Source organism: Ascaphus truei, chromosome 4 (assembly GCF_040206685.1).
Source record: "Ascaphus truei isolate aAscTru1 chromosome 4, aAscTru1.hap1, whole genome shotgun sequence".
NCBI lineage: Eukaryota > Metazoa > Chordata > Amphibia > Anura > Ascaphidae > Ascaphus > Ascaphus truei.
Window position 1 is genome coordinate 133,577,277 of NC_134486.1, and position 12,815 is coordinate 133,590,091.

At 40.1% G+C, this 12,815-nt stretch overlaps 1 protein-coding gene across 3 annotated transcripts in view; it reads left to right on the forward strand.

Annotated features, from left to right (window-relative positions):
- The window catches only part of RASGRP3 (RAS guanyl releasing protein 3), a 120,431-nt gene that overhangs the window by 32,952 nt on the left and 74,664 nt on the right, over positions 1-12,815 (forward strand). For all 3 annotated transcript variants that reach the window (XM_075596624.1, XM_075596626.1, XM_075596625.1), the window contains 4 exons: positions 627-689; positions 1,590-1,721; positions 2,438-2,585; positions 3,589-3,762. In XM_075596624.1, coding sequence (XP_075452739.1) covers positions 627-689; positions 1,590-1,721; positions 2,438-2,585; positions 3,589-3,762 — 517 coding nt within the window. The remainder of the gene's footprint in view (positions 1-626; positions 690-1,589; positions 1,722-2,437; positions 2,586-3,588; positions 3,763-12,815) is intronic.

A 12,815-nucleotide genomic window follows, 5' to 3' on the forward strand; every position in this document is an offset into this window, starting at 1 on the left:
GGCGTTCAAGGGGTTAATCACCGCTTACTATTGAAATGTATATTTTAATAATGATTTAGTTTAATGTTTTATTCATATATACAGAATGATCTACATTTTTTTATCTACATGTGTTTTTCTGGCCTTATTCAGAACATTGCAGTAGTGACTAACGCTGTTTTCATGATTTCCCGGTAAAAGGCTACATGCAACTGAATTGCTTAAATCACGGTTATAGTGCATATATAATTCTATGAATAAAGAGTTAAATTGGAAAAAATATCCTGAAATTAGATACTGTACTCACCTATGTGAGTGCAAAAGTGGATACTAGTAAACTTTTTACGTCCTTACAAACTAGGATCACAGGGTTCTAAGAGTGATAGTTATTATCCAACTTATTCAAATGAATAATAATTAATTATGACTTTTCCATTCAAATAAAGACAGGTCATAGTTAATAATCAATGCTAAACTATGAGACACATTATGGCCCATTCAAATATAATGTCTTACAATTTAACACCACTTAGTACAGTAAAAAACGTAAATACAGTATGGTCCATAATAGGTATTTTTATTTGCCAAGTAAAAGAAGGATCGATATGTTTAATACTCTAGTTCTGATTTTTCCTTAACTTTTGTACTTATCGTGATGCCTGTGAGGAAAATTGCAATGACTTGCGTTTAAAGACATGCCACTTTATGAGGTAAATCCCTTGTGTTATTTCTGGTCAATTGTATTTATACATCTGACAATATACAGTATGAGTCGTGAATTTGAATAACTCAATCTGGCTGTGTTGTGGCAACGTTGTCTTAAATATAATTTTGGGTGTTAACATCTTTTTAATTCGCTTAAAAATTCTTTAAAATATCTAAAATGATAATCCATTACCTGGAAGTGTATTGGGCCATGGGCAAAATGTCCCAACATGTAAAACTAGATTTGTTTTGGGGAGCAAATTTGTAGGATGTATTTTTTAGTTTGGTACCTTTTTTAGAATTACAGCAAGATGTTTTGAAAATGTATGGGGGGGGGGGGGGAAATACTATACAAAAAATATGAAAGACTATGAATAAACTCTCAGTTTTAAGGAAATATGAACAAAATACTGTGAAATAGGTTGCATACGTGTACTAAGAAGAATTCAAGGACTAAATAGTAATGTATATTTATTAAATCAAATAACGTTGAAAAGGCTGAGTACGTAGACCACACGTAGAAAAGGCTAAAAATGGATGAAACATAAAGGCGTGAAAACATCAAAAAATTATAAACATTTGCATGGATGATTACTTAATTGAAACATTTAAATTCATTGAATTAGCTCATTTTAAGTGTACAAGAGTAATTTATTAACAGAGAAAAGTACTACTTTACATTTTTCACGCATGGATTATTCCTACAGTACATCTCCATTGGGCATCTTTTTTTATTTTCTGTTTCATATGTTATACTGGCATGTACTTCAGTACACTACACTTTTTCTCCCTTGACTATATAAACTGGCAGAACAACGATCAATTGTTCAATATCCTTGATAAAGTAAAATACTTATCTTTTGTGATATTAGAAAGTCAATTTTTTAGTATTATTCCTATTCCAGATACTGGATTTTAGAATTTCCTGCAGAGTTTAACTTGGATTTGGGGTTGATTCGGGTGACTGAGGAGTTCAGAGAACTGGCAAGCCAGCTGGGATATGAAGAACACATTCATCTTATAGACATCTCCAGCATGTAAGTTCATTGATCACAAAATTTAGAACTAGAAAATAGTATTAGTAATTTGTTCCAGTGTTTCAATAACTTAATCAGTCAGTCATCGGGTTTACAATCTTACAGTAGGTCATTGATTTACAAGACCTGAAGAACAACACAACTGTCTTGGGAATGCTGACATAAAGACATTTCAGCAGCTTCATATGCTCATTACCATGGCCGGACTGTCATCAAAAGTGCCGCATTTCTGTTTTGGAACAGACAGATACACTATATGTGGTTTTTAATAAGAGCACTTCTCAAGGATAATGTAATGTTGCATGCTTGCTTTATATTGCCTCTTAATAAAAGCTTGTTGCAGGATCTTGCAAACAGTGCAGGTCACAAGATATCCTGTCTGCATTTATTCAGCTATTTTTAGAAAACCATTGAGGAGTACAAGGTTCAGGGAAGTGGTGATTTAGCTATATTAAACATGTGCCTGATAATTGGCAACATTGCTTAAATTGAATAAGTGAAACTGCTGTGTTAAAAAAAGAATATTTACAAAGCATGGAGTTGTACCATGCCTTCTTTATCTAAAGTTCTGAGTGCCCATGACTAGAGCAGATTGTATTAAAACCTGCTTAGAGGAACAATTGTACATTCATGAACTGCGGGTTACAATTAGAGATTACTGGAATTGGTTATTGAATGGTATGCGGTAACAATGCATGTTTGAACTTTTGTTTCAGTCCATCATATGACTGGATGAGGAGAGTGACACAGAGAAAAAAAACATCGAAGAAGGGAAAGGTTTGCCTTCTGTTTGACCATCTGGAACCCATAGAGCTGGCAGAGCACCTCACTTTCCTGGAATATAAAGCATTCAGGAGGATATCTGTAAGGATAAATTTAATTTTCTTGATAAGCATTTGTTTCCTAGTACATCTTTTATCTCTACCAATATTACAATTCTGATAAGCAAAATATATTATTTGACATCATGCCAAAAAGAAAAGAATGAAATAACACTTGTCTTGCATGGCTAAGAAGGTAATGGATTAAATATAAGAGCCAATCAAAATAGTTTAAAATGTGGTGATACTGCAAATATAGTTCAACATACAATCTTTGCTTACACAGAAGAGACCTCCATGAGGAATCTTCAGTTCCTATTGATGGTCTCTGGAGGAAGGACCCAAAACCCCAGGCTCTGACAGGGAACCTGCTCTCAATCGTTGGTGGGTCCTTGGTTCTTGTTTTGGGTGACAGACACTGGATTCCAAATTCTATGAGATATTCTCTGGCAGGTTGTTGAGTAGTGGCAAGTTTAATTGCAAGACAGGACAGGCCATCTCTCATCCAGCCATCACCATGATTGTTAATAATGATTAGAAATACACTTTACGCTCTAAGCCTTAATACATATGATAATGGGGGTTTAATATATTATTTGAAACAGTTAGAATGGACAAGCACTCATAATCGATTAACGTTTTTGAACAACTGGGTGCTGTTCTAGGTAGAATTGCTCTCCATTCCCTTCTGGACACTAGACAAATATATATGTGCATACTATATTAAATACAGTATATTATAATGGAAAAATATCTAATACTTTTTCAAGTTTTTTGTACTCTCTATTAATCACCATCAGTTTGACAATGATCCTGTAAATTTCTCTTTTTCAGGAGAAATATGTACTGTAGTCTGTGTTGATAGCCATTCAATTCAGTGGAGAGTCTGTGGTACTGTACTGTATACTGTACTGTATACTGCTGAGATGTTATTACTGTGTGGCCAATAGCACAATCTTCACTTTCTTTAATTAAATGCAATCTAAGATGAATATGATAAAAGATTTATATAATTTTACATACCAATATATATTTTATTTTAACAGTTTACAGATTACCAGAGCTATGTCATCCATGGTTATCTGGAAAACAATCCAACCTTGGAAAGGTCCATCGCTTTATTTAATGGAGTCTCTAAGTGGGTCCAGCTTATGGTTCTCAGCAAGCCGACTCCGCAGCAAAGAGCAGAAGTTATTACTAAATATATCAATGTTTCTCAGGTAACAATTCCTTGATTGCTTTGTATAAGGGAAAATAATTTGTTGTCAGAGAAATAATTTTACTGTCAGAGAAAAACGAAAATATCAAAATGAGATCAAAGGCAAAATCAGTGGAAAAACTGCTGGTCACTTAATGGAAACTGTGGTGGTCTATGTATAAAGACAATTATGGTGAAAACCATGGCATTTTTACCCGGCACCGATATATCACAAAAGCATTTTCTTCCAATTTTCCTCCAATTTCCCCCCAATTTTCCCCCATTTGCCCTAGCATGCCCCATGGTGTGTGCCAGTAGGATGAGTTGGGGAGGCGTTACATTGTGCACAGAGTATAATGAGAGGAATCATAGTCTCCATCTCTTAGCCACCATTTTTGCCCCCAAAATCAACCATATCTGAAGTGACATCTTAAGTTCAATTTTGGAACGTCAGTTTATGAATAGATCATAAATCAAATACAAAATGGATTTATTATATATATATATATATATATATATATATATATATATATATATATAAATATATATATATATATATATATATATACACACATACTAAACATGTACTATATATTAAAAATATATAAATGAGGAAATAAACCTTTGTGCTCATTTGCATGTCATTTCCCAGAATCCCTAACTGCAGTGGAAGCATTGTATGCTAGGAGATTATAGGGGAAAGCAGGGTTACAGACCTGTGTGAGATGTGAATGTGCTTACACGTGATTTTTTTTTTTGCTTTAGGGAAACAGAAATTCAGTTGAAAGTCTGAGAACTGTTTTTTTAGACACAAGAAAGAGAAAACACATTCAACGTTTGGATATAATGGGGCATATTCTAGTTGATGCGAATTTGTCCTCGTGAAACCGAATGGGTTTAACATGGTCATAAATCACACAGTATAACTAACCAAAAAGCCGTATTCTGCATTTCAAATTGCATCCTTTAAAACATGTCTATAAAAAGTGACAAACCGCATGGTTTAAGGCAGCAGTCCAAGCTGCAGGTTTTAAATAAAATAAAAAATCCCATTAATATGTGCATCAATACAATCCACACAATGATTAGCCAAGTTGCCGATCGATCCGTTCTCCTGTGATCAATCTGTGAAGATTCGGCTCGGGGGTTCACTAAATGGCTGTCAGTGCAGCAGAAGAGGACCAAAGATGCAAAGTTCTGTGGGGAAGATCATGTGACCGAGCAGTCACTAGAAACAATTGGTGCACTGCTTGAGAGAGGGCAGGGCTGAAAAAGGGGTGTGCCAAAGTCCTGTTTCAGAAGAGGAAAGGGATGTGACTTTGTAAATTGATGCTATAGAAACAAAAAATGCTTTTTACATTATAATACTGTACATTAAAAATGTCATTCAGAGTTGTTTTTAATAAAAATGCTACAAGTATTTTCTTACACAGAGCTGATTTTTTTTTTTTTTTTTTTTTTTTTTTAAACACACGTAGGATATTGCTTCATATGCAGCTTTAACAGCCAAATCACCTGGATTGTACTTTCTTTTGAAGTAGAATGACCGGAAGGTGATGGTACTGTAGCTCCCTCCAATGCCTAAAATAGGGCTTTTGCGTGGTGGTGACAGTGGCCATTTGGTTCAGAGCTGCTGCCCTAAATAGCAGAGGATGTGAGTTCTGATCCTGTTGAGCCAGACACCAGTACCCCCCTCATCACAAGGGCCGTTAGACTTGTCAGTATTAGTCTTATGAATACAGCTAAACCCCGTTATAACGCGGTCCTCGTGGTCCACCCCGAGACCACCGCGTTACTAACGGGGTCGCGCTAATTTTAAAAAAAATGGCCGCCGCATCAGTGCATATTTACCCCGCGGTCCCGGCTTCCCCCTGTCACCGCGTGACAGGAGATGGGAGGGGGGATTCCCCTCCGGCTTCAGCTTCCCCTGTCACCGCGGGACAGGAGATGGGAGGGGGGATTCCCCTCCGGTTCCGGCTTCCCCTGTCACCGCGGGACAGGAGATGGGAGGGGGGATGCCCCTCCGGTTCCGGCTTCCCCTGTCACCGCGGGACAGGAGATGGGAGGGGGGATGCCCCTCCGGCTTCCGCTTCCCCTGTCACCGCGTGACAGGAGATGGGAGGGGGGATTCCCCTCCGGTCCGGCTCCCCCCCGCTGCAGCACAGGGCCCTCGCGCCGCAATACAGGGCCCCCTGGCCCTGCCGTAGCGCAGGGTCGTCCTGCCCCCCCCCCCATGCCCCCCCGCGCTGCACCGGGCCATCCCACCAGCCCCCGCAGCATCGGGGGCCCCCGCAGCCATCATCCCCCTCCACCGCAGCACCACCCCCACCGGCACGCCCCCCCCTGCAGCCACATGCCTCACCAATCATCCCCAAGGTAAGGCTGATTTATGTATATGTGTAGTGTGTGTGTGTGTGTGTGTGTGTGTGTGTGTGTGTGTGTGTGTGTGTGTGTGTGTGTGTAGTGTGTGTCAGTGTGAGCAGTGTGTGTGTGCAGTGTGCAGTGTGAGCAATGAGCAGTGTGTCAGTGTGTGCAGTGTGAGCAATGAGCAGTGTGTCAGTGTGTGCAGTGTGAGCAATGAGCAGTGTGTGTGCAGTGTGCAGTGTGTGTCAGTGTGAGCAGTGTGTGTGCAGTGTGAGCAATGAGCAGTGTGTCAGTGTGTCAGTGTGTGCAGTGTGAGCAATGAGCAGTGTGTGTGCAGTGTGTGTCAGTGTGAGCAGTGTGTGTGCAGTGTGAGCAAGGAGCAGTGTGTCAGTGTGTGCAGTGTGAGCAATGAGCAGTGTGTGTGCAGTGTGCAGTGTGTGTCAGTGTGAGCAGTGTGTGTGCAGTGTGAGCAGTGTGTCAGTGTGTGCAGTGTGTCAGTGTGTGCAGTGTGAGCAATGAGCAGTGTGTGTGCAGTGTGTCAGTGTGTGCAGTGTGAGCAATGAGCAGTGTGTGTGCAGTGTGCAGTGTGTGTGCAGTGTGCAGTGTGTGTGCAGTGTGAGCAATGAGCAGTGTGTGTGCAGTGAGTGTGTGCAGTGTGCAAAAAAAAAACCGGGAGCCACGGGAAAACCGCGTTATAACCGAATCGCGGTATAGCGAGGTGCGTTATAACGGGGTTTAGCTGTATGTTTTAGGAGGTGTGAGGGTGTGACTCATTTAAATATACTTTGCATATACTTCTCATAAGCATATATCCCAGGTACATCAGGTGCACTCCTTTTTGAGCACAGAGGTTTCTCTTTACAGTATGTTATTTAGAGGAGGGTTTGAGGGGATATGTTAAAAGTAATTTACTATCATATTTTCTTCCAAGATATACATTTCAGCATTTAAGTTTGGCACATAAAAAAAATGTTTATTTCCCCGAATATTCACATATATACTGTATGGTATACAAATCAAGTTCTTACATCTGTTCTTCAAGATGGCAACTTCTCATTTGTCCTTCTTGATGTATCCTTTCTTCATTCTTTGTTGTTTTTCTCTCTGATGAATTCCTTTTCTAACCGATCTGCAATTCTGCTAAATTTTTCTGCAGAGAAAAACTCCTACGTAGGCATTTCCTATTCTGAGTGTTATCTCTGAATAAGGCCCTGTGTCTTTGTCTATCTGGATCCTATGGAAAGCATCTTTCATATAAGTAACTGAAACTTGTCTGACTTTCAGAAGTTATCACGTCATAGTCCTAAATTGTAACAGATCTTTTTTCTCTTACCAATAGCTCTATCATTAGGAGTAAGTCACACTCTTTACTATAAGATCACTTCCCATCTAATATTTTTTTCAACGTTATTTCTCCTTGTTTAATTTTTACCTTTATCTGTGTAAACATTATTTTCATAATACATATAAAACAAGTTGAAAACAATACATAATAAAGCCATATAAAGTACGATGAAAGGATGAATAAAAAAATTACCCAAAGATGATCCTACTGTACAGAAGATTTTGACATTATAAAAGATTTTCTCAAAACTTATTTCACAAAACAGATCCTGACATTACTGACCATTTATGTTCTATTTTTTTTTTAAATTTATGCTGTTCAGGTTGAATAACAATTTCTGCTTCATATAATTGTTTTTGTAAAATTTTAAGTAAACCTTCATCTTTCTTAATTTGTTCAGTCTTTTTCTCCCAATTGCAATGAAGTATACTTACATCTCGTGAGACATATTGACCTGGATCTCATGTAAATATATTCCTATTGGGTTTTATTAATACAATACGCTCCCTTTAATAAAACCTCTGAATGTGTATACATAAGAAAGCTTTCACTATTTTCTTATCTGCCATTACCTGTACACATACGTACTGTACCTTTCCTTTCTCTACAGGAGTAACAAGAACGTGAAATGTTTTTACTGTCTGAATACAACCTGAACATGAAGTATGATTATGAAAAAAACATGAATGATAAATAGTCTTAGTTTGGTGTGGTAAACACATTATTTTAGAATTAAAATGTAAACAAGCAGAAATATCTACTTTTTAAATTCTTGCTATAGTTGTGTCAAAAACAAAATCCGGATATTGCATTTTATAATATAATAATTGGGTATTGCTTATGGGCATTCCTAATACTATCATAGGAAGTAAAACTTTATTTTCCTACTATGGGTGTTAACGTTCTTGAACATAAATCATTTTTGCATCCCAACCACTTATTTACCCATAAATCTGTTTGAATACAATTTCCTCTGGCAAACATCCTAAAGATGTAGTACCACCATGTACTTTTTTTTTTTTTTTTTTTTTACCAATAGTCCTACTAATAATAGTCTTACTGTTCTTTTTCCTATTACAAATGTAAAAAATATTCAGTCCCATAGGTGATGGCAATAATTGCGCTCACTGTCAAGATTGACAGGATGTAGATGAGGATGTACCATCTGGCGTTGAATTATTTTCTATTGCATAGCTTTTGTTAAATTTTCTTGAGTACGATCATCTGATACCACCCATCATACAATTACCTACAGTATGACCCATTAAATTAAGCAGTATAATTATATTTGTACATATAATTTACATTGGTCCATGTGGAACCAAAAACGTTGCTGTCTGTGTGTATTACATACAGTATACAGAACACCTACAAGCTCAAATTGAACCCCCAAAATACCCACAACATATATATAAGCATATAAGTTTCACAAAGGAGTGCTACTGAGCATGGCAATATAATTTAAAACCAGAGACATAACATAAAACACAGACAAAGCTCAGTGCACATCCAGAAAAACTTATATACGGTACAGTGCCTAAATATACATGTATAAATAACTAATAAATAAAATGGTCTTTTAGTTTAACATTTTGGCCAAATTGTTGTAAGCCCTTGAGCCAAACTTCACGGCAGACCACGTTTCAAGGGTCCCTACACTAATATAAATTCTTAATAACCTGTGCATTGCCAGGAAGAATGATTTATAATAAATCTGTCAATATAAGTTGCAAAAGTTCTAAGTCTGATTGAAGCTTTTATTAACCTGTACATTACCAGGAAAAGCACTCTGTAATAGATTTGTCACAATCACACTGCATGCAGGCAAGTTCCCCTGATAGTTGGAGATGCCATGGAGTGAGCTTTTAACCATTTAAATGTGGGAGGGAGTGAGCTTCAATTGGATAGGAGGTTGCCACCCTCCAAAACAGCCAAGACTAGCTGCACAAGAATTATAAAACATACACAACACCTACAAGCTCAAATTGAACCCCCAAAATACCCACAACATGCAGTTGGCTCAAGGGCTTACAACAATTTGGCCAAAATGTTAAACTAAAAGACCATTTTATTTATTAGTTATTTATACATGTATATTTAGGCACTGTACTGTATATAAGTTTTTCTGGATGTGCACTGAGCTTTGTCTGTGTTTTATGTTATGTCTCTGGTTTTAAATATATGTATTTGCATGATTTGCAGAGCTTAGACTGCAGAAACAACCTTCCCGTCCTCAGAGTGTACAAGCGCCAAATCCCGACGAAACCTCATCAACAGACGCTTAGGCTGTTTAGGCTGGAAATACCACAGCTGAACACCGGCAAGTCGCACACCATGGATGTGGGGGTTCTAATATGCCCAGAGCCGCGAGAACATCCCAGCTCCCCGATCATATTGGGGACCAACGCCGATGTGGTGCGGGCGGTGATCAGGGCCTACCTGCAAGAGGCCGGCAATCTACCCCTGTCTGCTTTAGAAATCCACCCAGTACTACAGGAAGAGTGCTGCAAAATATTGGCTCAAGAGGGGCATGGGATCATCTACAACCTCCGAGCAGGGGTAACTGAGATTCCACCAGGGGGAGTGCATGGCCGCAGTGTGCTGTTATCCGGGCCGAGACAAGACCAATCACCTCTTCTCCCTAGAAAGTAAGCCTGAGGATGACACCCACAAAGACTACAAGCTGGTGCCCCAAGTGTGGAAATGGACATCCAAGCTGGCAGGAAGAATCAAGGTTTTCATCCAGAACATCTCCCCTTATCTCATGTCCTTCGATCACGGTCAAAAATTGGGGTGAATATATTCTGTTACCCCCGTCAAGATGATGGCCGTGCAAGCGACAACCGCCGCCGTACAAGATCCTTTGACTTCGGGGACTCGACCCTGTTCACAGAATGGAGGGAGCGGCTGATGGCCAAGTTGGAGGAACGAAGGGAAGATTTCTCCACAAGCAAAATGCATGTGGGCTGCATCCAAAATGCCGAACACACCATCCGGTAAAGTGATACCACTCCATTCCAGGAATAGTCCGTCGCATCGCCCCCCAAGATCTGGAGGACGTGAGAGACGTTCTACAGGAGATGGAGACATCAGGGATTGTGACAGAGTCCTGTAGCCCATACCCGTCACCAATCGTGGTGGCGAGGAAAAAGAAAAGGATGGTCCGCCTGTGTGTGGATGAAGGAATTAAAACCAGAGACATAACATAAAACACAGACAGAGCTCAGTTTTTAGCACATCTAGTGAGACTCATACACGGTACAGTGCCTAAATATATATGGAATAACTAATAAGTAAATGGTCTTTTAGTTTGACATTTTTGGCCAAAATTGTTGTAAGCCCCTGAGCCAACGCCAAGGCAGACCACATATCAGGGGTCCCTAACGCTAATATAAATTCTTAATAACCTGTTTAATAACAGGAAGAATGATTTATAGTAATAGTATAGTAATGATTTATAGATGTCTCAGCCATCTCTAATACAGAGTGCTTTTCCTGGTAATGTACAGGTTAATAAAAGCTTCAGTCAGACAGAACTTTACAGCTAATATTGACAGATTTACTATAAATCATTCTTCCTGTTATTAAACAGGTTATTAAGAATTTATATTAGCGTTAGGGACCCCTGATATGTGGTCTGCCTTGGCGTTGGCTCAGGGGCTTACAACAATTTTGGCCAAAAATGTCAAACTAAAAGACCATTTATTTATTAGTTATTCCATATATATTTAGGCACTGTACCGTGTATGAGTCTCACTAGATGTGCTAAAAACTGAGCTCTGTCTGTGTTTTATGTTATGTCTCTGGTTTTAATGCAATTGCCAGCTCAGTAGCACTCTTCTGACACTCATATGCTTATATATATGTTGTGGGTATTTTGGGGGTTTAATTGGAGCTTGTTAGGTGTCCAGTATGTGTGGATGAAGGAACACTGAATAATCGCACTGTACCTGACCAATATACTCTTCCATGGATTGAAGAACTTCTTAACGCGGTGTCGGGGAGCCAATGGTTCAGCGTACTGGACCTAAGATCTAGGTACTACCAGGTACCGATGAGTGCAGAAGACCAGGAAAAGACAGCGTTTGTGTGTCCTCTGTTCTTCTATAAATTTACCTGTATGCCCCAAGGCATTTGTGGAGCTCCAGCAATGTTCCAGCGGGGACATGAATCCACGGGAATGCTTAGTCTACCTGGACGATATCATCGTCTTCGGAAAGACCCTGAAGGAGCATGAGGAACGTCTGCTGAAGGTTCTGGATTGGCTGGGCCAGGAAGGCCTGAAGCTGTCCTTAGATAAATGCTGATTCTGTTGCACGTCCGTGACCTATGTGGGACACATAGTATCTACAGATGGAATTGCCACCAACCCAGCCAAAGTCGAAGCTGTGGTGAAATGGCCCAGACCAGAGAACGTTGTGGAACTACGCTCATTCCTAGGCACCTGCGGCTACTATCGCCGCTTTGTGGAAGGGCATTCCACCCAAGCAAGGGTTCTTAACAACCTCCTCAAAATATACTCAGAGGATACCGGTCAAAAAGCCACCTCCGCGCGAACACTGTTTGGCGACAAATGGACAGCCGCCTGTGAAACAGCATTCAATGGCCTAAAAAGTAGCTTAACGGAGGCGCCCATTCTGGTGTATGCAGACCCAGAGCAGCCCTACATTTTTCATGTAGATGCGAGCCTCAACAGCCTAGGTACTGTCCTGCACCAGAAGTACCCGCTGGCCTTCGACCAGTATCTTACATCAGCCGCAGTTTGACTCCCAGCAAGCAGAATTATCCTGTCCACAAGTCAGAGTTCCTCGCTCTCATATGGGCAATAGTGGATAAACTCCATTATTAACTGTACCGTGTCGCCTTTGAAGTGCGGAAGGATAACAACCCGTTGACATACATACTGACATTGGTCAAACTAGACGCCACCGGCCACAGATTGCTGGCGGCACTGTCAAACTACCAGTTCACCCTGAAGTACAAACCGGGGCCCCTGAACATTGGAGCCAATGGTCTATCCAGAAGACTGGTACTGAGTACCACCCCGGACGATGACCAGGGATGTGAGCTATGTGCAACACGGCGGCTATCGTAGAAGATAAAGTGGCCTTCTCAGAACTGAGGGTCGTGGATTCGTGGGAGGATATGGTACAATATCAAATATGGGATCCTGAGGCTGGCATCATCCACCAGGCCATCCAGCAAAACAAGCCTGAATTTCGGAAACGTGCCCCAAGCGACATGGCCGCAATACTCATGCGAGATGTGGACAAATTCGAAATTGAAAATAGTCTAATCTATCAGGTGGTGCAGTACCATAACCACCCGGATAGAAGGCAACTGGTCCTGCCCAGGAACCTGCAACA